Source organism: Neolamprologus multifasciatus, chromosome 7 (assembly GCF_963576455.1).
Source record: "Neolamprologus multifasciatus chromosome 7, fNeoMul1.2, whole genome shotgun sequence".
Lineage (NCBI taxonomy): Eukaryota > Metazoa > Chordata > Actinopteri > Cichliformes > Cichlidae > Neolamprologus > Neolamprologus multifasciatus.
This window is the reverse complement of record NC_140445.1, coordinates 62,052,585-62,079,491: the sequence shown is the minus strand read 5'-3', so window position 1 is coordinate 62,079,491 and position 26,907 is coordinate 62,052,585. Positions and strand designations below refer to the sequence as shown.

The 26,907-nt window shown below is 42.0% G+C and overlaps 1 protein-coding gene across 3 annotated transcripts; it reads left to right on the top strand.

The window, feature by feature from the left end:
• LOC146515802 (SITS-binding protein) lies at window positions 1-26,343 on the top strand. Of its 3 annotated transcripts, none has more exons than XM_085164840.1 (11): window positions 1-332; window positions 623-1,073; window positions 3,868-4,039; window positions 13,608-13,815; window positions 13,987-14,137; window positions 19,064-19,261; window positions 19,867-20,135; window positions 20,216-20,352; window positions 20,746-20,867; window positions 23,326-23,505; window positions 23,610-26,343. In XM_085164840.1, the coding sequence occupies exons 1-11, from the start codon at window positions 328-330 to the stop codon at window positions 23,781-23,783; spliced, it is 2,067 nt and encodes a 688-aa protein (XP_085020966.1). In that variant the 5' UTR covers window positions 1-327; the 3' UTR covers window positions 23,784-26,343. The 3 variants fall into 3 exon arrangements, with proteins under 3 accessions (XP_085020966.1, XP_085020965.1, XP_085020964.1); XM_085164839.1 differs by having other exon boundaries at window positions 411-1,073; XM_085164838.1 differs by having other exon boundaries at window positions 1-1,073.
• The last annotated feature ends 564 nt before the right edge of the window (window positions 26,344-26,907 follow it).

The window sequence follows — 26,907 nt, the reverse complement described above, 5'->3', positions numbered from 1 at the left end:
ACAAGTGTGCTCAGACTTTACGCATGGAGAGCGCAGGGAGAGTCTGGGACCACGCATGGGGGGTCCCTCCCTTCCAGGCTGCCCGTGGCCTCCTCACCCCGGCGGGCACCTCCAAGACTCTGCCAAGCCCCCTTGATCCCCTATTTCCCCCTCTCTACCTTTCCTCTGAAGAAACTACCCGGCGTTACGTCAGAAAGTGCAGGACAAGCAAGACAGCGTCTTAGGAGCTATTCGCAGGCATTGCTGCCAAACCCTACTTGAGGCTGCCTAAGAGCTCACTGCACCCAATGCTATTTACAAATCCAATCCTTTTAAAACATCAGCAGTATGTGGTAAGTCCGTTATTCATTCATATCATTTTATTTCTGCGCTGGGCTTTTTTTTTTCTCACAGCTTTCCTCACATGACAGGTCTCTGTTGCCGGCACAATTGCGCAAAAACCCAAAACAGCAGTGTAAACCGTGTAATGATAAAGAGTAGAATGGTTCACACTGTAGCTTCACTGAAAACACCATGACATGATGAAGCAACAGATGATTTTGACGCTCAGAGATTTCTGCAGCATTTTTACTCTTTGACTCTTTGCTGATCTCAAAAACAACATGCCCCACGCTCGAAATAGGAACCCTAGCCCCATCCCAGAGGTAACATGGGATACGGGATTGAAGGAGATGAACGAGACCTGGAAAGGAGCGATAGCCTGTCTCGGGGTTGCCGTCTTCTTCGTGATGACCATCGGGATCATATACTGGCAAGTGGTGGACCAGCCCAACAAAAACTGGATCCTTAGGGGAACTTTCAGCGGACTGATTTGGGAGAGAAAAACCCACTCGCTGCTCATACAGACCCTGACTGAGGATAAGACCTACGTGGAAATTGACGTCGGGAACGTAGGGAACACCGATATAGAGATTCCCTTCGTGAGGAACCTGTGCTGGCTCAATAAAACTGAGTTCTGCTATACCTGGGACTCGGTGGCCGAGGTGAAGATCTCGCTCGAAGCGAATGAGGATACGGAGACGGAGTGTTACAGCATGACTTGGGCACCGGTACACTGTCATGTGGAGTTGAAGGTAGTGTTTCTCTTTATGTGCACACGAAATACACAAATCACAGCAAAATGTGGAGTGCAAACCCAGTTTTGCACTTTATTCAGGCTAGGAACATTAATGTCCCCCTTTGTAGTTTGTAGTTTGCGGAATGACATTGCCCTGCTTTGATGACAGCCTATTTCTGGTGCACAGTGTGCAGCAATTTATAAGCAGGTCCCTTTGCAAAGTAACATAAGGCAGTTTCTCCGTCAAATATTATAGAATAAGAACTTTTAAAGTATATATTTTATATCAATAATCAAGAAGAAAAAATGTATTTCACTCACAATCTGTTCATATAACTTATTAACGGAAAACAGAAGCTTTCAAAATGGTAGAAATCTCCTTTTAGAAAAATAATTGGAGAGTTAAATGTGTTTCTTGCGGCATACGGGATTAATGATATCGTTTTCAAAGTGAAATTCTGGCAAACGCAGGATAAATGTTTTAAATTTGTATAATTTTTTTAAAAATTTAACTGGATTTTTATATTGATCTCCAGTGTATGGGAATTATGTTAAACTACGTGAAACAAACATGTGCACATACAGTGTTCCTTTCCTCCTTTTTAAAATTTATTTATCTGCATATTTGTCACACTTGGTACTTGTTTCAGATAATCAAGCTAGTTTTACAATTTCACGTATTTTAGACAAAGATAACGTGAATAAATGCAAAATACAGTTTAAAATGATGATTTTATTTATTAAGCACAAAAAAGGTGTGGCAAATAACAGTTGTTCAAACCTACCTGGCCTTATGTGAAAAAGTAATTGCCCCCTAAACCTAATAACTGCTTGTATCACCCTTGGCAGCAAGAACTCCAATCAAGTGTTTGTGATAAGTCTTAGTCGTCCTAGTACTTTTGGTCCACTCTTCTGAGCAGAATTGTTTTAATTCAGCAACATTGAAGGGTTTTTGAGCATAATTGACTTTTCAAGGTCACACCAAAGTGTCTCACTCCGATTAAAGTCCAGACTTTGACTAGGTCACTCCAAAACCTTAATTTTTTTTTGTTTTTTGTAGTCATTTGAAGGTGGATTTGCTTGTGTATTTTGGATCATTCTGTGCTTGAGCCTCAGTGAATAGCCGGACAGTCTCTGGTAGAGGTTTTCTAGGAAAAAGCAGAATTCAAGCTTCCATCAATAACTGCAAGTCGTCCAGGTCCTAAAGCAGCAAAACAGACCCTCGTGATCATGTTTGACTCTTGATAGGATGTTCTTTTAGTGAAATACTCCGCTATTTTCAAGCCACATGTAACGGGACGCAAACTTTGCAAAAAGCATTTGTCACATCAGTTCACAGAATGTTTTTCCCAAAATTTTGGGGATCGCCAGAATGTTTTTTTGCAAATGCAAGATGAGTCTTTTTGTCCTTTTTGGTCAGCGGTGGGGTTTTTTTGGAGCTCTCCATTGGATGCCATTTTTGTCTAATCTCTTTCTTATTGCTGAATAATGAACACTAACCTTAACTGAGGCAAGTTAGATGCTATTCTGGGTTCTTTTGTGATCTCCAGGATGAGTTGTCAGTGCACTCTCATTGTAATTTTGCTAGACCTGTCTCTTCTTTTTCAAGTTTTCTCCATTTGTGGATAATGTCTCATTCTGTGGGACTAGAGTTAGAGTAAGAGGGGCTTGTTTGTCTAATATTATTTTTTTGGGATAATCTGAAACATAAGTGTGACAAATAGACAATAAAGAAATAAATAAATCAAAAAGGGGACAAAAAAAATTGTCAAATCGTTGTAGGCGACTTGTTATGCTTCATTTCTGTCTCTTTCTAAAGCCATTTAATTAACTACACTGAGTGAAGTACTTACTGTACTATCCCCTGCCTTAATCGTCAGAGGCATTTAACTGTTGCAAAGTTTGGGTAGGTTAATCTGTCCCCACTGGAACATTCCTCGACTTAACTCCCTGTCATGTGGTGTGACTGCTCACAGAAAATCTTCTAAACCAAAGTCACATTTATTTTCACAATTTCCAAAAATCCTGCCCGGAGCCTCTCAGGTGACTACTTGGCACCTGTTTTGAAACTGCTTAATGGAGCCCAGATTTGCTGACGTGAAAAACTAAACTTAAGTTCTGCGTATTTGTCTCTTGAAGACAGAAGGGAAGCATTCGTTTAAAAAAATAATAATAATAATTCTCTGACGCTCAATCCCTGCATTTTTTTCACTGATAAACCAGATGTAACCTTAACTGACACTGAATTTCAAATATTACATTAACTCATCCAGTCAAAAAACTGTTAATACAATGCTTTTATGAATAATGTTATTACATTTGTAGCTGTTTAAATTAAAGTAAAATCCTAATTTGAGAACAGAAATGAAATTTATTATGGACTGTAAGTCTCCTAAAATATTTAGATACTCTTAAATAATTTGTTCTTGAGAGTTGCTGCCCTAATGCATCAACTGCTGTACTTCTAATTTCCTTATATTTACCACAGAACAGGGATGACAACGAAAAGCTTTTTTTTTTCTTATTATTTTGTCAAATACTGACAAAATGTTGGTACCCTTTAGTGAGGTTGCTAAAGTGTTTTAAAACCAAAATAAATTTTTTACCCTCTCCTCACAAACATTACTCTTTCCATACTTAATTCAGCTACTATTTTAATAATATATGGCTTTTTAAAAATTTAATTGAATTAGTTAATCACTGTTTTATTTTATTTTTTCTTGTATGCAAACATTTCACTCTGGTTTTCTTTCCCTTTTCCCTTTAATGTGTGATTGCATGTATATTTGCACATGCGTGTCTTTATTCAGGACTGCTTCTCCATGGCCAACATATCCTGGTATGGAGGTGCCAGTGTTCGGGGTCAGACTTGGCCGATCAACGATCAGAACGCCACGATGCAGCCCTTCATCGTCAGTGATCTGAAGGACAATCCCTCTGGGTTCGGCTCTGCCCTGGAGCGCTACTTCCTTGGCTCATCGGGTAAGAGGTCACTGACGGGATTTGCTCTCGATCTCGTCGTTAGAAATGGACTTAGAAATCTTCTCCACGGCTATGTCATTACAAGAAAAAAGATCTCCTCAGTAAGGATGTTGGCAGTTTGCCACGCTTGCTATTGGTGCAGCGTTAGAACAAGAACAAGGACTCTTGAAACTTGATCCCACATGAGTGGGTATACCATGTGTGGCGTGAATCCCAGGGCGCGAGGGAAGCCCTGTGGATGTTGTTGTGTTGTCCTACCCTTTTCAGCCCCTCATGTAAGCATTTATGCTTGAGCTGGCAAAAATGGTCCTGAAGCAGCGTCCCTAAAACACACACAACATACTAGATAAGTTGGCTTCGCCACAAAGATAGTGTGACACGATGCTGGCTGTGGCATGACAGTTTATTAATTCAGAGATTACAGTACAAAGGCAATCAAGCCACCTATAGCATCTTAAATTAACTCTTAGGAATACCAGAGTAATTGTCTTTTGTTTCTATTAACAGAGCAGGTTGGATGGAGGCCCTGCTGACTCTTATAACTCACCAGGTTATTTTGAGGGTGTTAGATTTTATCCTCGGGGGTAAGGGGGGAGAGGCAGGGGCTGTTAGCGGATGTGAATGGTTAATATGACTGATGAAGAATGTCTGCAGAGAGTGTGTGCATGTGCGTTTACACAAATCTCATGGACTATGGAGATTCAATGTGTCTTTGTGTTGGGTTGGTTTCTGAGCTACTGCTTAAACAAACTAATCTTTGTTCCTATCAAATTTCGATATCAATCTGAGATCATGATTATTATTATTAGCACACTGACATTGTTCAAAAAATCTTTAATATTTACATATTCTCATTTCTACATGCAGGCCTTAGGTGTAAAGCGAATATCTTTGAGCTCTGTAAATGGTTTAGGATTTAGCTGTGAGTAACTACACAACTCAAATAACCTGCCACAGGGAACGCAGTGACATCACCCAATAAGGCGACACAAACAATCACCGATAATCATCGACTTCACTGATTGTTAGCACTAGCTTCACTCACAGTCATTTACATACTGATGGAACCGCATGCAACCGCATATACGCACATATATCTTTTGCTACGTTATGTAACAGTGACGGGCTTCGCCTGAGAGTCACATGACTTAAAACCCTTTTCCACCTTGTGAAAGGATGCCAGTAATTATAAGGACCCCCGTAACCCTTTGTTTATCTGCTTAGCTTTCCACCGAGAGAAAAACACACACGCACACACATGCAGCCAGAGATAGCATGAGATCCCAATGAGATCAACTGTTTATTTGTTGCCAAGTAACCTCTCACAGATACATAGCCCCAAACATAGCAAACTGATGCTCAGCAATGACAATGATGCCTGTTGGAGCATTAAAGGTATATTTAACATGATATCCTGCTTTAAAGTTCAAGGATGTCTTTGTTTGGCTCCGGGATTTGCATAATGTGCACATTAGGCCCGAGAGAAAATGTTTTTCCATGATCAAAGACATTTTCCAAGCATTTCAACACTTCTCACTTTGCTTTAAGATATTGGACGCCAGTCCCACAGATCACAAGAACATAGGTTTCGTGTATTTTCCTTATTTGCCAACAACATAATCAGTCTGATGTGTGACAAACTAGTAGCTTCTCGGTCCATTCGTGTAACCTACAGCACATTTCATCACCAACAAGGGCTTTAACCTTCAGACTTGTGTGGTCCCGTGCTGCAAGTAGAAATGTTGCACCTGCTGGAACTGCACGAAAGAGCTGTTCTCTCCGGTGTAAACTTGGTACATTTGTGAATTAGCAGCCACTTTTACAAAAGGCATACGAGTTTCAGAGGCAGTCCAGTGATGTACTGTGTTTTACTGTCAGAACTGACAGCAAACGGACACCTTCTCAGACCACATCACGTCACATGCCAGACAAATCAATCCATCCATCCAGCCAGACATTTATTTTCTTCTAGTAATGGAATTCAGGGTCACGGGGGGTTGGAGCCGATCCCAGCTGTCATAGGGCAAGAGGTGGGGTACACCAAGGAAGGATCAAAAGTCAGTTGCAGGGCTATCACAGAGAGACAGGCATTCATTCACATTCACACTTTTGCCAATTTAGAGTCGCCAACCAACTCATCTTGTATGTCTTTGGACTTTTGGAGGAAGCCAGAGTACACACAATGAGAACATGCACACTCCACACAGAAAGAAGAGGAATGCAGTTAATATCCAGTTATGGTTTAATTCCAGTGTAGTTTGCATACTCTATTAGTATCTACCCTTTATTTGCATGACCCCTGTTATAGTCTGTCTACATGTTCAATTTACATTTATATTTTGTACAAAAATATTGCATTTTACATGCATCAAAATGAATTTGTGCTCATTTTGCTGCTGCGGGCAAAATGACAACACTTTATTCTCATCTGTATAGAAAGAGCATTTTGTCAGTCTGCATCAGCTGCGTTTATCTTCCTTATCTGCCCAGCAGCTCAGTCCAAAGAACCACATGATATCTCAGATTAAAATCCAGTGTGATTATGACTGTGAACTAGGTTATTATAGTTAACTAAAACCAAAGTAAAAGCGTGGAAAAACATTCCAGTTAACTAAAATGGAACTAAAAAGCCAGGTTAAGTGTAAACGTCTGATACATTAATCAAAGAATATAGAGATAAATTCAAATGCAAAGGTTTTGGGATGACTACATTAATAGAATCTGCTGCTTTAACATTATTATGGCTGTACTGTCACGTGTATTCCAGTGTTATTGAAGTCGAGACACTGACAAATACGTGTCATACTATTAAAAAATAAGCAAACTCAGCTTGGAAAGAAGCCAGAACTGAACTATAAATGAAATGCAAATTTAAAAAAAACTATGGAAAATTCAGCTATAAATCTTATAATGTGTTTGAGTCATAACTGCTTTATTTTTATGGATAATAGTATTGGGACAGGAAACAATTACAGAAGTTTTTTTGGCAAAGAAAATCCACATTCATGTGTGGATATCATTATAGAGATTTGTGAGGTTACACAACCGTGTGAAAGTTTAATTAGAGAAGTGATTTGTTCCTGCTTTTTTTCTCTTTTTTTGCACTCAATCAAGTCTAATTGAATGCAGCTGGAAAAATACTTACAGAAATAATAGAGAAGAAATTATAGCATATATCACTGGTTATTAGCATGCACAACTCCTCACCCCTTTTCTTCTCAAGAAAAGTTGCTTTTAAATCCAGCTGTCTCCACCAACACTCGGCAAACCGTGATTAGGATAGTGCTTCTCAAAAGGAGTTAGCTGCATGCACACGGCACCGTATGCAGTCATAGACACACAGTACACACTGTTCATGTGTATTTGAAATGCAGCGATATGTCTGCGCCAATAAATGTGTATTTAATGTACAGTAGAGGAAAAGCTGGTATGCATCATCAGTGCTCAGTTTCATTTTGGGGTGAAAAAAAAGAACTCCAGTGTTGTTTTTCATTAAAAAAAAAAAAAAAAAAGAGGAGATTTTGGGAAGGCAGTATTCCAATAGTAATTTTTTTTTAAAAAAAGTAAAACAATCGCCACATGTCTTTACTTTTGGTTAATATTATTTATTATTAATGGACTGACAACACTTTCATCTGAGCTGTCTTCATAAATCTGCTTTGCAGGAACAAACATACAGTTAATGCAGTTTTAACGTAACATTAGGCTTCACGGCTGTTTGAACCCGCTGACCGTTGCAAGAGTCCTGTCTACACTGACTCTAGTTAGTCATAGCTCGAGTTATAAATGTTGTGGGCAGTATAGAGCCGTGGCTGACATTAAAAACTTAAGAGGACTCCTGGGGATAGTTAAAGACCATGGCAGACAGATTGAAATATTTGTGATAACAGAGCTTATATGTATGGTAATTGGTGATATTAAACAGAGAATCAAGAAGAGAGGTAAAGAGTAGCAAAGTAAAGCCAAGGTGGAGAAACTGGATGAAAGAGATACAGCATGCCACCATGCAGCAGAGTGACATTTGAGAGCGTTTCCAACTGGAGGAACTTATCACAGCCACACCTGTCTTTAGCCATTCAAAAACACAACTGGACTAGTAAGAACAGATTAGCTATTAGCAAAGTAGCATCCTAGATCACATGCATTATAATGGCATATTAAAAGAGCTACAGCTAGAGGTCCAAAGGCTTGACATGGGAATACTGCATGTGTTCAAAAAGATTGTTGTTGTGTGCAGCCTGTGGGCTTAAAACAATACTAATTAGACAAACCAGTAACAGATGAAAACTGTCTCTTTATTTGTCTCCTAAAATAACAAACAAAATGAAATAGATTATAATATAATGAGATCTTTAGCAGTAATGGGAATACAAGCGGCGGAAACGATTATTTGAAACACATTGATTTGAAAGCAAAGTAGCCATTTTTGTCCCGCGTGTGACTAATTAACACGGCAGGATTTATGTGTAAAATAATTGTTGGATGTTGGCACACAAGTGAGAGGTGACTTATTTGCCAGAAATTCTATTCTCATATATAAAAGACTTCATTTTTCCATGGCCTGTATCCAAATGCTTTGTACTGAGCTGAAGTTTGGCTTTCATCGTGAGTTTCCAACTTGTTATTACAAACGAAAGTTCAGAGCAAACCTGTTAGTTTTTTAAAAAATGTGATTGTGTAACTACTTTAAATTTCCCCCTCCTGTTGTGCTCAGCCAGCCAGTAATGAATCGAGTTTTTCTTAATAGATTTTTTTTTTCATGAAGAGAAACACACCGAACACGCTTTCTCCAAGATTCCTTGCAACAACTTTACAACAACTCTTTAAGATATTACACCACTTCCTCCACATGCACACGTGACTTCTGTCTCTAATATAACGGAGCTTTATGTTGACAAGGGATAGAACAGTTAAAGCTAAAACATGTTTCCATTACTCAGTTTCATGGAAAGCAATAGAAGAGGAAGGAAGGAAACCACAAAAGAAAAACAGATAATTATCAAAAAATTTTAATGTCGTTCAGCAATCTGAATGCAAGGTATCCAAGCTATAAGCTTTTTACAAATGTTTTGGAGATGCAAAGACTAAATATACTCGCTTTCTCCTAACCAGTAATCAGTGTTGGGGAGTAACGGAATACATGTACCGCCGTTACGTATTTAAAATACAAAATATGAGTAACTGTATTCCGTTACAGTTACCGTTTAAAAAGGTGGTATTTAGAATACAGTTACTTTGTTGAAATAAATGGATTACACGGTGGTACTTCCCTGTTTCATATTGTGGCGGGTCAGGACTGTTTGGGTTTTGTTTGACAGCTACGTTCTGTTGTTCCAGGTGGCAGCGTTACGGTTGCCATGGTTACAGGGTGACGCTCTCTCTGCGTGTTTCCTGGGTGAGAGAGGCCTTTTTGGTGTTGTTGTGCTAAGCTAATAGGCAGAATGCTACAGGCATAGCTCTAAAGAATGTAGCATCATAGGCAGTGTAGTCCGTGCTGCAGGGAGAATGGACTGCCATACACGTTATGTGTCTGTGAGCGAGGGAGGGAGAAAAAGGAAAAGTACGAGCTGTCATCAGCAAAAACGGGAGCTGGAAGCATGTAAATATAATAATAACCGCTGCAGCCAAGAAGAGTGCCTGACGACCCCAGTTGTAAGTAAGCTATTAAGACTCGACTGTACACCGTGTTCGTGTTCTCCTCCAAAAACAATAAGTTCCGTTGGAGCAGCCTTTCAACGCCTCTCTCTGTCTCTCGCTAGCAAAGTTGACCCAGACAACAAAGTAAAGCTAGTTTTCGGCTACGAGCCCGACACAGAACCCACCGTATTAGCCAGAGGTCCTTTACTACGGTTCGGAGCCGCGGACCTTCAGTAACAGTAATAAATCACAGCAACAGTACATTCATGTAGTTGTAAACAGCATGATAATATATTAAGTAATCCAAAGTATTCAGAATACGTTACTCTCTTTGAGTAACGTAACGGAATACGTTACAGAATACATTTTGGGGCATGTATTCTGTAATGGAATACATTTTAAAAGTAACCTTCCCAACACTGCCAGTAATTGAAAGCACAAATAAGGCTTATGGAGTACCAAAGAGTAAGAAATCAGAAAAGAAATCAGAAAAGAAATCTAGCTCTCTTAGCTGTGTTCTTAATTTTTACTAAATGTCTTCTCGTTGGAAATGTTTTAAAGAAGATTTTCTTATTGGTTTTTAAACCAATCCGAGATCAAGATGCCAAACGTGGGACACTGCTCCAAAACACTCATCTGCGTTGCTCAATAGGTCACGAAGAGGTCCCTGGGCAGCTGCCCCGAAACCTCGACACTCCCGGAAAAGTAAGATGTGAAACACTTCAAGAATGACACTGTTAGCCAGCTGAAGCTTTGTTAAAAGCAAGCTGTCATCTCCTGTATGAGAGAACTACTGAATGAAAATCACCCCACAACATTTTCCACAGTTGACCTCTTATACTTTCCATGAAGGACAACAGGCAAGAAACAGAAGAAAGACTTTTTAAACGGTGTAACAATGGGACAGCTTCTGTACTCTTCATATAGACACGTAACTTGTCTGTGGTTGCTCAGGTCATTTCCCTTTCCTTACTTTAACCCTGAGCTTTAGTGAAATCTTTGTTTAAGTGAGAATGTCAGAATATGAGTTTAAACGGTTTGCTAACGTCACCACTGAAGCCAAACAAAACAAACATCATCGGCTCTCGCAGTTTTTAGAGTTTGTCTAATCCAATCTGCTGGTATGAAAAGGACACATCTGTAATGTTTGTACAGAACACAATGTCTCACCCTTGAAACAATAAAATTGATTGATGATAGGAGTAGAGCAGAGAGAGCCTCTTTAGTGTTTCATTATTTCTTCAATAAGTGGGATTGGAAATTTACTACAATGGCAATGTCCCAGTTTTGTGGCCATCAATTTCTTGAGGTTGGGCACAAAAACGAAATTTCCATTGTTAAAGAAGTACATGCCAAACACACACAAACTCGCACACCCGCACACACAGGGTTAGTGTTTGAATGCACATTTTTTTAACCCCTAGTCAGGTCTGTAAGTTTGCACGGTTGTCAGAAAGAACAGTAAAACTATGACAGGTAAAAGAGTGCAGTTCATCTGGTCCACAGCAGCAGGGAGTCATGGAGTAGCATTTTCCTTCAGACCAGCACTCTCAAGGATCCCAGACGCCACGTTAAAACCTTAGTGACCCGGGTGAAGGTGCACAGGGTCTGCTACCACCTGCAGATGTTGAGGTCAGACTGAGCGAAAGTGAGCAAAGAGCACTGTTTTTCTTGGAAAGCTGCAGTTGCACATTGAACAAGGTGTGCATGAGAGACGTGTACGTGAGAATTCACGTATGTCCACATATATCTGATGGTTGTTTGATTTGCGTGTCGACAGCTACAAAACTGAGAAACGTCAATCAGATCTGTACAGCAAACGCGTGTAATCTTTAAATTAACTGATGCTTTGAAGGCGAGAGCATATTTTCCACCAGTCACAAAATGTCACTTTTTGAGAGCTGGTAAAAAAGAAAAAAGAAAATGTATTGAATTTTTGGGGAATTTTTAAGAAGCTGCTTTAAAAATCTCCCTCACCTCCTGGGCACACCACTATGGGAGCAACTTAAGGCTTCAAATCTTGTTCATTTTCTTTAAAATGATCATAAATCCTGCTCGCAAATAAACAGGATTAGAATGGTTTGGGAGGGGTTGTTTTTAAATGAGAAGCTCCCTGACAGGAAAAAAGGCACACCAGTGCGTTCACAGTGTTTTGAGTAAGATTTTATAAACAGACGACAGGATTTGGTATACTTAACTTTCAAAAATGCACGTTTAATCCGAGATGGAATAACAGGTACGGCAGTTCGGGACCAGTTCGTCTCATTTCCTCGAGGCTCTGCGGTGTCATTTCCAACAAAAATTAATTATGACTTGAGAAGGCAAATTCAACTCCGTTTTCCACTCTGTATGCACTTTAGTAAAAGCCACTGTTTGCAGCTTCAGCAGCACATTAGTCTACGAGGCTTCTTGCTGTCTGGTGTAGTCCTTTTGCGTATGTTTCCACTACTTTCTTTTCACTTCCATCCTTCTATAAATCTTTATAATTTTCTCTGCAAACCACATCATACACCACCATACTCTTTCAAAGCACCTTTGCCTTATCAACTTTCTTCTCTCGCGTCCATTCAACTCCTTTGTTATTGAAAATATTTCCGCATGTCAGAAATACATAAAATTAAATGTTTATCATAAATATTTCCTAAATAAAATCTGCATTTATCTGCCATTTATAAAATTTGTAACAAACACGTGGATGTTGACCTAATACCTTGTGAGAGGCAGCTGAGGTGTTACCAGTATCTCTTTGACATTATCCATTGCAAACACGTGGGAATTACCCTGAGGCTGAAGGCTCCTCACAAGGCTTTTAAATACTGATCTCTGAAACTATTAATCTGATTATAAACTGGTACACGAGTATCCCGCCTGCTCCTGGTCCCTGCTTCCATGAGAACAGTAAGCCCACTGAAACTAGAGAGAGCAGCTGAAATGAGCCAAGGTCTCACCAGTTTCTCAGACTGTCTAATCTGTTCATTGATTGGTCACAAATCTTAAAACCCCAGTTTGGTTACTTTGAGCAGCTTTTGCAAAATCTCAATACGAGGTCAGGGTCTGTGTTAATGGCTCCGTTTATTAAGATGGGACAGAAACATAGCCAAGCAGAGCACAGAGGAACTGAAGGTTGTTAAAGCTGGGAGGGAGAAGGTGGGGAGTCAGGTTAGGGGAGAAGTGGTTAGGGTTAGGGTAACCTGAGATGAATGGGGCATTCCTTCCAGGGCAACTACATCTGCAGATACAATTTTCAGCTACACATAATCTTGTCATTATGCAAGCCATCTGATGGACTGTATGTGCATGGAGTAGCAGAAATCTAAAGAGGCCCCCTTAACTGCAAGGTTTTAGAAGGATAAAGTAGACAAAAAATCATCTTTAAATCTTCAATATTTCTGGTAAGTTTTGTTATTCGGAGAGGGAACATGCACGGGACATTCAATGCTCGTGTTTGCCCAGAAACAAGCATAATGGACAAATAAAAAATGTTTCTAACCCTGCCCTCAGTGTTACTTTCCAGGCTACCTGAATCTCATTTCACTGGTCTGCAGTGTAACCTACCTACTTAGGACTTGCCAGCAGTTTCAGGGTAAACTCATCCAACTGTGTGCTGCTATATCTCATTCTGGGGAGTGTTTTTCTTACATCTGAGTGGAGCAATATCAGCTGACACAGGCTGCACTCTACCTCCCACAACACTCCATCCGTCATACTCATACTGGTCTCAATAACACTCATGCACTATGTCATCTAAGTGGAATTTGCAATGGACTGTCTTATTTGCGCTGATCTCTGCCTCTTTAAATCATAACTGTTTGAATTACCTGACTTTTCCTTCGCATGAGTGTATGACCTGGACTGTGACTTTATATTGCAGCTGCAAGCATAATGTAAGCTAATGACCGACGCCCGTTCCTGTGTGCTTCCTACCATGCAGGTGTCGCAGTGCTTGTATCTCCTGACATCCCCCTGCAGCTCGGGCTGGACAGCAGACAGCAGTTCTGCCTACAGTCACTTCCAAGTATGGAGCGACTCCCTCTGCAGTACACTGTGTGTGTGGCCCACAATGTAAAAGCTGCTCACCAGGAAGCAGTGCAACAGCTCTGGGAGCACAGCAGGGAGCTGCCCAACATGAAAGCACTGCGGTTAGTTCAGTTTAGATTTAGATTAGACCAGATGTAAATTTCACTCTGCTTCACTTCTGGTTATTATAACAGCGGTGCACTGGTGTGGTTGGTGAGCACCGATTGAAACTTTAGTCTCGCGAGCCAACTGTGTTTAACTGTTCCAGTGTGATTCCTGTGTGTGTGCCGCAGGCTGCCATTCTGGAAGCTGCTCGCCAACATGGACTCGGGGCCGAAGGTGGAGCGGGAGATGAGGACTTTCTCGAATCGTCTGAAGAGACACCAGCTGGGGGAGGGAGTCATCAGCCTCAATGAACATTCCACCACCCTCCTTTCTGATATGGTACACGATGCAGACACACACTGACTACTGAACTGTGTTGTGTCTTCTCCCAGCCTTTAAAGGCTGTGACAGAGTTAAGTTTTCATTATGAAAATATTCTGCAAAGGCAAGCCCAATCTGGGTCGTTTAAATGAAATAAAAAATAAAATTAACCCACCAACAGGATTTAACAAATAGTGGGATAGGGATTGGTAACACACTCTGTCTTAACAGTTTTTGTATGGCAGGTGTGAGCTCTCATATTAATAAATGGATCATAAAAGGTTGCTGTTTTCAGCATTTTCGAATGTAACCTTTGCTTTATCGCACTGAAGTGGACATTCCTGGTGGCTCGGGCCACCTGCTGCGGTGCTGCTGCCATTTGCCATTGCAGGTATCAACTGATGGAGATATTAGAAGTTTTGCGGGTGCAGGCATCAGCTGTATTTAGCTTAAATTTTTATTTAAACATTACAAATATAGTGTGTTGACATTATAGCTGGCTGCAGGGGCCATGCTTTATGTTCAGTTCTACTAGTCTGTTGATACGAGGTCTTGAAATGAGAAGCCAGTTCATGGAGTTTCTATTTTCAGTAGAAGCTCTCTTCTTTTACTAAGCCTAGAAAAGTTTATGTTAACCTAGTGACTAGAATTAAGATGTGTATATTATTCTTTTTTCATTCATCTTCATTTCTTTCACTGCATAGCTGCAGATTTTCATAATCCACTGCTTCAACCACAGAGGTAGGTTTTGAGTGGAGGCGAGGAAGAAGGAACCCAAACGCAGGACTCGCAGGTAGGTGAAGCCTGGTGGTTTATTATGATGAACGGATGAAACAGGACATGCAACGGAGGGCTGACTGAACTGAGATAGCTGGCTGAACTGAAATGACTGAACTGGCTGGATTGGAAACACGGACAGCGTACACAACATCAACATCAATGACACGACAAAGAACTGGTGGAACCGAGGAACTTAAATACGCAGGTTGAATGATGACAATGATTGGAAACAGGTGAGTACAGGGCTGAACATAATCTGACTAATGACACAAGAGACAAGCTGACACGGGAAAAAACAGGAAGTGAGAACATTAATGTGGCGAACTAAACTGAACATGAACAAACTGAAATCACTGGGTCAACGACCAAGGAGCCCCGACAGTTCCCCCCCTTCAAGGGCCGGCACCCAACAGCCAAAAAAAAACAAAAAAAACCAAAAAAAAAAACAGGGTGGGCGGAGGGAGTCCAAAACAGTTCAGGTGGGCGGCCACGCGGCCAGCGACTGAGCCAAAGCAGTTCTGGTGGGCAGCCACACCGGCGGCAGTGGCGACTAGGCAGGTACTGAGCAGGTCCGGTGGTCGACCACGCCGGCGACGAGGTCCAGTCAGCGGCCTGGAAGGTGGCCGAATCTGTCGAAGACGAGGAGCCGGCGGTGACGGAGGGGCGGCTGCAGGAGACGGCGTGGGAGCCGGCGGGTGCGGAAACCCCTGGCTGGAGACAGGCAGGGCCGGCGGGTGCGAAGCGGCCTGGCTGAGGAGCGGCCTGGCTGAGGAGCGGCCGGGCCAGCGGGTGCGGAAACCCGTGGCTGAGGAGCTAGAGAGCTCACAGCTGGCTCTGGATGCTGTGGCTGCAGGTCAGGAAACTGAACAGGATGGTGAATGAGTGACTGGGCCAGAGACTGGGTAGGAGACTGGACTACAGGCTGAACTGACTGGACCACAGGCGGTGGGAGGATGGGTGACTGAGCTACAGGCGGTGGGAGGATGGGTGACTGAGCTACAGGCGGTGGGAGGATGGGTGACTGAGCTACAGGCGGTGGGAGGATGGGTGACTGAGCTACAGGCGGTGGGAGGATGGGTGACTGAGCTACAGGCGGTGGGAGGATGGGTGACCGAGCTACAGGCGACTGGACGGGAGGAGACTGGACTGACTGGACTGGACTACAGGGGACTGGAGGACAGGAGGAGACTGGACTACAGGGGACTGGACTGACTGAGCTGGAAGCTAAACAGCAGGTGAGTGAACTGACTGGACTGGGGAGGCTAAAGGATGAACAGAGGTTGGTGAGGCTAATGGCTGAGCTAACTGAATTACTGAAGGGGATAAAGCTGCAGCCTGGGCTAGTAAAGCTGGTGCCTGAGCAGGGGACAGGTCCGCTAGCCTAACCAGGGAAAGCGCTAGAGCATGAAAAGCTGGATCAGGAGGTGGATGAAGAGGTAGACTAGCAGGGGGAGAGGCTAGCTCTTCCGAGCCTCTAGGGAGGTCAGGCTGGGTTCTGGCTGCCCTCAGCCTGGGTGCTGGGACAGGTATGGAAGGTGGCTGGACGCCACCCAAGGAACACGAACGGGTGCAGGAGTGGACTGGGGCGCAGCTGCCCTCCTCCTGGGAGCTGGCACAGGTTTGGGTGTAGGCTGACTGATAGGGGTGGAAATAATGACTGGGTGTGTGATACTGCCAGGTTTATCAGGGACTATTCTGGTCCTTCTGCCACCACTATTCAGTCTTTGACTGAACAGTCTTTGGGGGAGCAGAGCAGAAAAAATCTTCCCAGTCCACATCATCATCCAGGAGGGAAACCCCCCATGAATCAGAGATGAGTCTATTACACGTTTTAAGTGAAGAATCAGACGAAGAGTGCGAAAAACAGTCACTGGAACTCACAACTGAGCCTCTGGCGCGGGAGCCTCCGTTGAGTCGAGTTGGGAGGCAGAGCCACTGTGGCATGGCGAGGTTGGAGGTCCAGTGAATGAGGCGGCGGGTGTGTGAGCGAGGAGCAGCAAGAGAAGGCGTCTCCGAGGCCCGCCTAGAGCCAGGCGAGTCCCCTCGAAGACGTGCTCTCTCTCCGCTGTTTTCCCCTGAACTCCTCTGCCCAACGGGAAAGCGCTGCCTCCTGCTGCTCATAGAGGTCCGAGTCCGCTGGGTTCCAATCGTGTCTTCGTGGCACTGGTCATATCATTCTGTCAGGTTTTGTGTGGAGGCGAGGAAGAAGGAACCCAAACGCAGGACTCGCAGGTATGTGAAGCCTGGTGGTTTATTATGATGAGCGGATGAAACAGGACATGCAACGGAGGGCTGACTGAACTGAGATAGCTGGCTGAACTGAGATGGCTGAACTGGCTGGATTGGAAACACGGACAGCGTACACAACATCAACATCAATGACATGACAAAAACTGGTGGAACCGAGGAACTTAAATACACAGGTTGAATGATGACAATGATTGGAAACAGGTGAGTACAGGGCTGAACATAATCTGACTAATGACACAAGAGACAAGCTGACACGGGAAAAAACAGGAAGTGAGAACATTAATGTGGCGAACTAAACTGAACATGAACAAACTGAAATCACTAAGTCAACGACCCAGGAACCCTGACAGGTAGTAAATCTGGTAAGAGTTCATTGGTCAGAGGCCCACAACTGGTCAGAGATAGAGATGAAAGAGTTTTCTTAAGTGGATCTCCAGAGCACCGGAGGCAGGGAACAAGGGAGGGAGGACAGGTTCAGTGAAATGTTACAACATAGAAATACAAAAGCCAGATTAGGTTTGTTTTTCCTTTTTTGTTTTGTTCTGGAGTTTTAGTTTGTTTGTTTGTTTGTTTGTTTGTTTGTTTGTTTGGGTTTGTTTGCCTAACAGAACTTAGATCCACAAAATGCCGATCAAATCTTCAGGACACTTTGTGATGCCTTACAGCTTGTAAATGGGGACCTTCATCATCAAATATGTTTTCAGATATTCTTTCAGCTGCACATTCATACAGTTCCCTTCCCTAAATGCTATTGCAAACTGCCCGGTAACGACACCACCGGACCACAGTCAAGTCAATCCGTGTCAACACCTGGTGGAACCTGGTGGTGTTCCATTACAAAACAAATATAGTTGAGAGAAGACAAACAGAACCTTTCCTAATAGGTATTAGGTTGCTCTGAGTTTGGTAACTGCAGGATGGCAAAGAACTGGGTGTGCTGAGATTTGAAGGGACCTTAGCCAACTAGAGCAAGTAATCCCAGCTTGATGCTCAGATATGACCCAGACTGTACAGCAGAAGACCATGCAGGCAGAAATGCAATCAGTCGATAAAAGGTTATTTCCAGGCATCCTGTTATATACGTACACACTGGTAATGTTTCCATTGCATTTTCAGTAGTTGTGAAAGAACAGAAACATAATAATAATAATAATACAGAATAATACGCAATCATGATGGATGGCTTTATTTGGTGAACAACAGTTCACTACTTTTCTGGTAGATCAAGGATATTAATCTCCAGTTTTGTTGGTACCACCTCACTTCACTCCCTCCATACTTCAATAAAGAACCAGCCAAGCGTAAAATCCTGCATGGAAACTTACAGAATTAACACGTTAGGCTGTGTAGAAGTGTGGCTAGCAACAATGATCCCCTTTCACTCCAGTTTTACAAGAGTCCATACATTTTCAGTCACTCTGTTAATTTTTATTTTACAGTTTCCATTTTACTCTGCAAGGACCGGCATCAAAGTGATTTGGTTATTAATAGGTTTGCATTGTTTCTAATTTTATTACATAGAAATTAAAGTAAATTTTTAGAATAAAAGCATTATTTGGATTTCTTTGCATTTTACTTCTTTCTGGATTAAAAAAAAAGCAGAAGAAATGAATGGTTAGTGGGGGGAAAAAAGATCTAAGAAATTAAACAATATGAGCTAATATAGCCTTTCCTCCCACAGCTATTTTACATATGTTTTGTCTTGTTCCACAGTTATGTAATGCAAAGTTTCAGTTTGACTCTTAACATCTAATTCCCAAAGGACTCTAGCAAATGTCAAATGGTTCTGACAGAAGTTGCATTCTCAAAGCTACAATTCTGCAAAGCAACTTTGCAAAGGTGTATGCTAGTAGCACCGTTAAACTATTAATGCAGTTATTTAGAATTGTTGTCTGTCTCTTTGTCACTTTGCAGGACCATGACTACCTCAACAGCAGGAAAAGGGGGATGTCCAAGAGACTGACCAGGGACCTCCCACTTGTCAAGCTTCTTAACATTTCCATCACCATGTCCCCTTTCCTGGGGGTGGACACCACACAGTTCCACACCTCCCTTATTGATGGCACTGAGGCCTACTGGCTCAGTCTCCCTTCAGCCCCTCAGGGACAGCTGGTGAGGCATGAGAGGCACACACTATCATATTGTAAACCACTTAGATAGAGATTTATGTAGTCAAAGGAGCTTGCAAAGAAAAGCGTCTGGACTTCTTTAAGTTACTTTAAGCTTATTTTAAGTTATTTTAAGCATCTGGACTTAAAGAAGTCCAGACGCTTTTCTTTGCAAGCTCCTTTGACTACGATGACCTGGATGACTGAGAACCTTCACAGACATGAGATTTATGTATTTTCATTTAGTTTGTTGTTGTGGGAGGCAGTATAAAGAACCCACCACATTTTTATTTCATGCTAAGTACAGTTTTCCCTGACAGTGAACTTTCCTCACGCTACTAAAACACTCAATTCGGTCAAACATGAAACCAGACAGAGATTTGGGGATATTTCCCCCTGCATTGCAGACTCTCTGCATTAATCAGCTCCAGTTTGGTCAAATTAAAAAAAAGCAATGCAATGCAAATGCAGTAGGACTAAACCAGGAAATCTATATTTGCAGCAGCAGTTGCACTGCGGTTTATAATTAGTCAATTATCCACAGAGAAAATAATAGCAGCGTAAAATAAACACCAATTAGAATGCAGTTGCCTCTGTCCCTCTATCCAGATCCCTGTGATGAGTCAGTGGCGAGGAAAGTTCTGTGTAAAGCTGAACATCACAAATCCAGGAGCAGTGAGCTGGTTCCTGGATAGGGTAGGAGCCCTTCAAGCCCATTTAGGGATGGAGTACATCATGCTGGAAGGGGGCGAGGGGAATCTGTTTGAGGAGCAGGCACTGCGGCCACCGCAAGCTCTGGGTGGAGACAAGTACATCAGCCTGCTGGCTGACCTGGCCACCAGGATAGGAGATTCCACCATTATGACTGCAGGGACTCGGTAATCTGTCAGCTAATGCACAATGACATTGCTTCCCGTAAGGCGCATTTGTGTTTATTAGGACTTTTTCTGTGTCTCAGGTCCAGTTACAAGCCACTCTTTGTGAGGATGACCCCCCTGCAGTCTGATTGGAGCCCGATGGGTCTTAAGGCCATCATTCCCAACCTGTTGCACCACACTTTGCTGGGATACAACTTCCTCATTCCTGATGCAGTAGGTAATACGAGAACCTATGGGTCCCTTTTTTATCACATAGTGATATTTTTGCCTTTTTGTGAGAGCTGAAAAAAGCGCTTGATTAGTGTTGCTTTGGACAAAGCTGGGAGCTGTCAGTAAAACATGGGCCTGATATAACTGCTGTGAAACATCTTAAATTGTTCATTAGATATGAGGTATGATAGTTTTAATACAATGTTATAGCCCACACTAGCTTGCAAAACACCAGTAATTAATATGAACCAGATCTAAAAGGATAAATTGATCTTTTTCCAAAATAGAGAAGCCAACTTACATCATATTGCGTTGTCTTAAATCTGCAAATTAAAAAAGCCACACGAGTATCAAGTACCCACTGTTTAACTGTTTTTGTCTTTTCTCTGCCTCTGCACAGGTGGCTCTCTGTCTGGAGACCTGGTCACAGATGAGGAGTTGTTCATCCGCTGGCTGGAGATTGCAGCCTTTCTTCCTGTTATGAGCTTCCACACACCCCCCTGGATCTTCGGGGAGGGCCAGGTATACTACCGGTCTGCCTCGTGTAGCCACCCGGCAGCAGCCTGCGTTGGGTGCCATTACAGCTGTGTCATCCACATTAGTGACAACCTAGCAGGTTCACATTCTGCTCATGACTTGCTAACCAGATTTTCGCTTGTGAAGATTTACTGTGGAGAGATCAAGTGTAGCGAGGTGTGAATGCTGCCAATTAGATGTTCTAAAAGGGGGTGGGAGATTATCCTTCCTTCCCACACGCTGCTGATGAAAACGGGACCTTAGAGAAGTGGTTCATTGGCCCAACAGCCAGCCCTCAATTCTGAGGGTCAAGCGCTGAGAAGTTCCCACCGATTCTTTTGCAGGGGAGCTAGAGGACTGCTGAGACCTGATCTATCAAAACTCAGATCTGACTCTCCCCTCAGCAGGAGGGGCAGGACTGAACCATGAACCTCTCCATGGGAAATGAGGAACACACTATTCACCATGCACAGCAGGAAAACAAAGCCTTAAGTCTCTGATGACAGGTATTGATGCTTTTGACAATGTGTTACCAGAGCTCAGGTTCCTGAACAAAAAAACGCTTTATGCTTCTGCAGAGGAAGAAGGGTAATGCCCTCCCTAACCCCCCTTCCCCTCCCGCCTTTCCTCATCTCATTCACCTGTGGTTACGAGTCCATCTGGTCTGAATTACAATCTCTATTCTAGATTTATGGCTCACTCTCACTCTCAAGGGCCACTTCAGCAGGAATGATAATGAATTTGAGGACAAGTCTTGGAAAAATACTTTATTGTGGCAATTAAGATTTCCATGAGTAATTGACAAGTGTGACAGAGTGGGAGTGATCAAATGACATTTTTTCCACTAGGAGGGAGCTAAAGCAGCAAAATATATTAGTTGTGTGACAAAGATAAAAATAGGCCTTTTCGGACGGCGAGGCATTTGACAGCAGCAATGTTTTCCATTTTGGTCTCTTGCATGGTCTTCAGTTCATAAACCCAGATGAAGTGAGAGCGGGGAGATATTTTAGTGGAGATAGACTATTGCATCGCCCGTGATAAATGACTCTTTTATAGACATTTTTGCTACAGTTTTAAATGCGGTGCACCTTTATTTCCAGAATGTGTGAGACTGCAGTCGGTCACAGACAGGTCACAGCGGCAAATACGTTGGAATCGAATAGCAGCAAAGCCTCAAAGCCACACACATGCCTGGCTTCTCAATTAGGGAAAGATTCACTCAAACCAGTTGCTCATTCCTACAAATGGTCTCAATCCCAAGTCATAAAAATACATTTTTTTATAGAGGCGGTCAAGTTTTGTTTTTGTCGTGAGACTCTGAAGAGGATGTGACCCTTCCAGGAATGCTGAAGTCGTTTGGGCAAAGGGAGACAGCACAAAGACTTTTGGCAGAGTTAAGCCCACTAAGTCAACAATGAGTGACTGTTGAGTTGAGTCTGCGTGTAGAGATGGCACAAATGTCCTTAGCAGACCTCACTGTCAATATTTTTCTTGTACTGAAATCCTTGCGGTGGATGATTTAGTTTAGGAAAGGGCTGGTCACTGGTTTCAGTTACTCTGTTGAGCCAGAGTTCTTGAAAATAGATTCTTTGGATGAACGATGTGAAAAAGGCATAAGTGGTTCTCAATTAAAATACTGCCCAAGAAAAAGGCAACGATGGATTTTAATTAGGTCGTTATAATCCTAATAGTTTTTGTTTTGTTTTTTTGTTTTTTCTAGGGATGCAACGATACCAATTTTTTCAAACCGATACGATACCGATACTTGGATCTGAGTACTTGCCGATACAGAGTACAAAAACCGATACTTCTACCACACACACAAATACAATTAATTGGAAGACAGGTTTTATTATATTCCCTGCCGATAAAAAATTAAATCTTAAAATCTGAGTCTCCACATTGTAATTTTACAAAATATCACTGAACTATTGGCACTGTCTGGGCGGTTGGGAATTTCATATCGCAGCTCGAGTATGCTGAGAAGAATCCTATGTTTTCCACGGCCGGCATTGGCTGGTCATCCAGAGCGATAAAATGAGTCAGAGCCTCTGTTATTTAAACTGCCCGTGGATTTTCTCTTGACATTTTTCATCGCTTTTCCAAAACCTGAGTTAAAGTTGGCTGTTTAGCCTAGCCACAGCAGCCTCCAGTTTCTCTTTTTTATCTGGAGCCGCCAGTCTCACTCGCCTAACCCTGTGCCTGTTTAGCGCGGGATGTCCCCCTAGTGGCGAATCAAAAAACTACAACAGAAATGACAAGCCACCCTCTGATTAATGAAATAAGTTGGTATCGGTTCATGGTATCGGTTAACTTTTACGAGTATGAGTACACACACATTTTACAGTATCGGCCCCGATACCCGATACCAGTATCGGTATCGGTGCATCCCTAGTTTTTTCTTTTTCTTTTTACTGTAATCCACAATAATGTTCGTTCTCGTGTCTCAAATGGTAATCCACAGGTGCTAAACCTAACTCGGAACTACCTAACAAGGCACCAGAGGGATGTGGCACCGCTGATTGAAAAGTATGCAGAGGAGTGGCAGGAGACAGGAAACCCCATCTATCGCCCAATGTGGTGGCTCAATCCAACTGACTCCATGACCTTTACCATCAATGACCAGTTCCTCATTGGAGATGAGGTCAGTTAATGGAGTTCTGATGATGCACTTGGCATGTTTTAGCAACTTCAGCCGTATCCTGATGTCACGCATGTGCAATCTCCCTTATACGTATTTATTTTCAGGTGTTAGTGGCACCCGTGGTGGAGAAGGGGGCAGTGCAGAGGGATATATATTTACCTGACGGGGGCTTTCAATGGCAGGACAGTCAGAACGCACGGGTGTTCGACGGGGGGACGTTCCTGCACGACTACCCTGTCCCCCTGACGGAGGTGGCTGTTTTCTTACGGAGAAGCTGACTCGGATGACTGTCCCACAGAGTCACGTGATTTATCCTGTTACTGTTTTGAATCAAATTCTTTTTTTAGGTATTTGTGCTGTTCTTAACTTGCACTTTTCTACTAAAGACCATTGACCCTGCCTCAAGTGCTGCCTTGAGACGATTTGTAGAAATATAGATATGTATATACATTTTTTTTTTATACTTGCACTTTATGGTTCAAATTTTTTTTCCCTTTATGTTATTTGTCTTCTTTTCATTTGTTTTTTTTTATGCTGAATGGTTTTACCTCTTAGTGATTTGTTTCTGGACTTTTTCATCCACTCTGCTGCTTTTTTTGTTTGTTTGTTTGTTTGTTTTCTTTTTTTTAATGGTTCCGGAGAAGTATGTGTGTTTACATACTGCATTTCTACAGTCTTTAAATTTGTAGCTGCTGTTGGCTCTCTTCATAAGGAGGAACAAAGCGAGCTCCTTGTTTGCTTAAAAGTATCTGAATTTCTCAAGAAGACCAAATGAAGATGCAGAAAGACAAGGAAGGCGGTTTAAAAGGGCCTTTTGAGAGAAACACTTACTGGCGGGAAATTAACACAGGAAGCTACATACAAGCCACATGGTACCATATGTCTTGCTCACTCTATGGAAAGGCTCTTACTTGAACTCATCAGGCCAAAGGGCCGATGTTTTATGAAAGATGGATGTACCTCAAGTAACGGATATGAATTGCTTTACAAAGTCATTAGACACAACAGCCTATCACCCCATAGTTCATATTCTTAGAATAGTTAAGTCATAGACATCCATGAATGTCCCTTTGTACTGTATGCTGATGAACTTGAGGCCAAGCCACTTTCATCGTAACTTTGCATATATTTAAATTTTAGATTAGAGTTTAACCTGCTGTATCAAGCGCTTTTAAGTGAGTGCCTCTTTCTTTACTGACTGTTGATGTGTTCTTACATGTGAGCCGAATCAAGTTGTAAAGACAACCTTGCTGATGACACCACATGGGTGAAAAGGAGATTTTGTATAAATACATGTAATCAGTCCCTTTTTATCTGATAATCTGACTGTGACATCACTCCCATTCATGAGTATGACTCCACCAGCAGCAGCCGTGAGGCTCAGTGAAAGACTTTGGACCAGGTATAAAGATAGTTTGGTCCAAAAGATGCAAAATCTGACTTCCAATTGTGCTAAAAATCACTCTTTTGGCGATTTCTCATTTGTCTATTCTGTACAAAAACCGAAATGGAAAAACAAAAAGTTGTATTTTTGTTATTTCTTAAGCCTATTTTACTGAAACCGGTAAATTTATTTTCCAATTTCTATGCAAACGTTGAGTGTCTTCAGTTTATAATTACTTGATAGGAACATATGATTGATGTGCCATATGATGGTACTTTTCTACCTACTACTACTCTCACCATAAAAATAAAGTACAAAACTTATATTTCTCCAAATGTTGAGCCACATCAAATAAATACAATGCTCTCAGTTGTAAGCATAGCATGTTTGCATATGAGAAATTGGCTGTTTGGAGAGAAACAAAGTATTTGCGAAGGATTCACCTGAAATTGCTGGAATTGTTGAAAGCACAGATGTGCAGAGGCCCACCTGACATAAACCTTCATGAGTAATTCAGTCACATCATCACATAGCCTACTCTCTGGACTATCTTTACACTTCTATCACTTTCTTAAGTTTAGTTGTTTACTTGTAAAAGCTGTTTGAACCCAGACTTAATGCTCTAAGCAAATGAAATGTAAATGAGACTGATTCTATTTTTTGATTATGTTTAAAATCAGTCCAAGAAGAGACATAATCTTTATACCCTGAAGCTCGGCTCTTTATAGTCAACTGTCAGTGTTGCTTTTTTTTTTTTTTTTAATCAATTTGTTCCATAAAGGAAAATCTTAAATGGCAAACAGTGAGGATACAAACTCTGGAAACTTACCATTTATCTCAACTAAATTGATTGTGTAACTTTGATCTAAAAGGTTTACTGTATCAGCTCAAACACTCAGGTCTACTGAAGTTTCCTATCAGATCACCAAATGTCTTAGTGCAACGCAGTATGTTGTGAACACATTAACGTCTTAATCTCTCCTGGGGCAGAATGTACAATGGACACACTGTGATTTCCCATAGCCCTTCATGTGAGGAGCTTTTCTTTTTCCCATTATATAATGCTCTTATGGAAATGCTTTGGTAGGTCAATGTAGGAGTTGCAGGAAAAGCTTTGATGTGTTATTCCTTCCCTCTACAGACTGAGTGAGCCATGTGCCTTAATATGCCACAAATCTGGACGACACCGGTGTCTAGATTATTGCAGTATCAGCAATGACCGTAATACAATGACTGTGCCATTACAAGTGTTTTTCTCTCTTCTGTAAATCAGATAACATAGAATGACAAAGTTGCAATAAAGTTTACATTTTCTTACTTAACTCATCAAGTTTGCATTTGCTTCATGACATACTGGAGGCCACATTCAAGTGGAGTTGCCAGATTTTAATTATTATTACTTCAGAATTTTTAGTTCAAATCCAATCCTGAAGTTTGCACATTTTGTTCTGTCTCCATGCTGGTTTGTGTTTGACCGTGCAGGCAGTGGCAATCTGCAGTTACACCAATCAGGCGCAACATTATGACTACTAATGGGTGAAGTTAATAACACTGATTGTCTCTTCGTCATGGCACCTGTTAGGGATATATTAGGAAGCAAGTGAACAATTTGGCTGTATCCCAATTCAGGGTCTGCAGCCTTAAAGGCCGCATTTTAAGGCCGATTACGTCACCGCGACGCGACGAAGGCTGTCCCAATTCGAAGGCTGCTCGAAATGCGGCCCTCAAATGCGTCCTTAATTTCCCTGAATTTTAAGGACGTGGCGGTGTAGACTTCGTGGCCCAACATATCCCAGAATGCATAGCGCGGCGGTGGGTGTGGATAATTTTGCCGGCGGATGAGGGGCGCCCGAAGAGTAAACTTTAAGTAAGTACTGAATATTATGTCACTTATCTATGTGCAAATGTTTAATAACGAAGAACATTAAAACATTACTGTTGGCCACATGTCGGCAAAGTTATGTGACATTAGTGACGTTTGTACAAACTTGGTTTTACAGCCTTTACTTTAAAATATA

What these genes read in the sequence shown, in the direction of transcription:
- LOC146515802 (XM_085164839.1), top strand. Translation starts at nt 603, where the DNA reads ATGCCCCACGCTCGAAATAGGAACCCTAGCCCCATCCCAGAGGTAACA. An exon ending in ATTATGACTGCAGGGACTCG is followed by an intron (nt 20,136 to 20,215) that starts GTAATCTGTCAG and finishes TCTGTGTCTCAG; the next exon opens with GTCCAGTTACAAGCCACTCT. An exon ending in GGATCTTCGGGGAGGGCCAG is followed by an intron (nt 20,868 to 23,325) that starts GTATACTACCGG and finishes GGTAATCCACAG; the next exon opens with GTGCTAAACCTAACTCGGAA.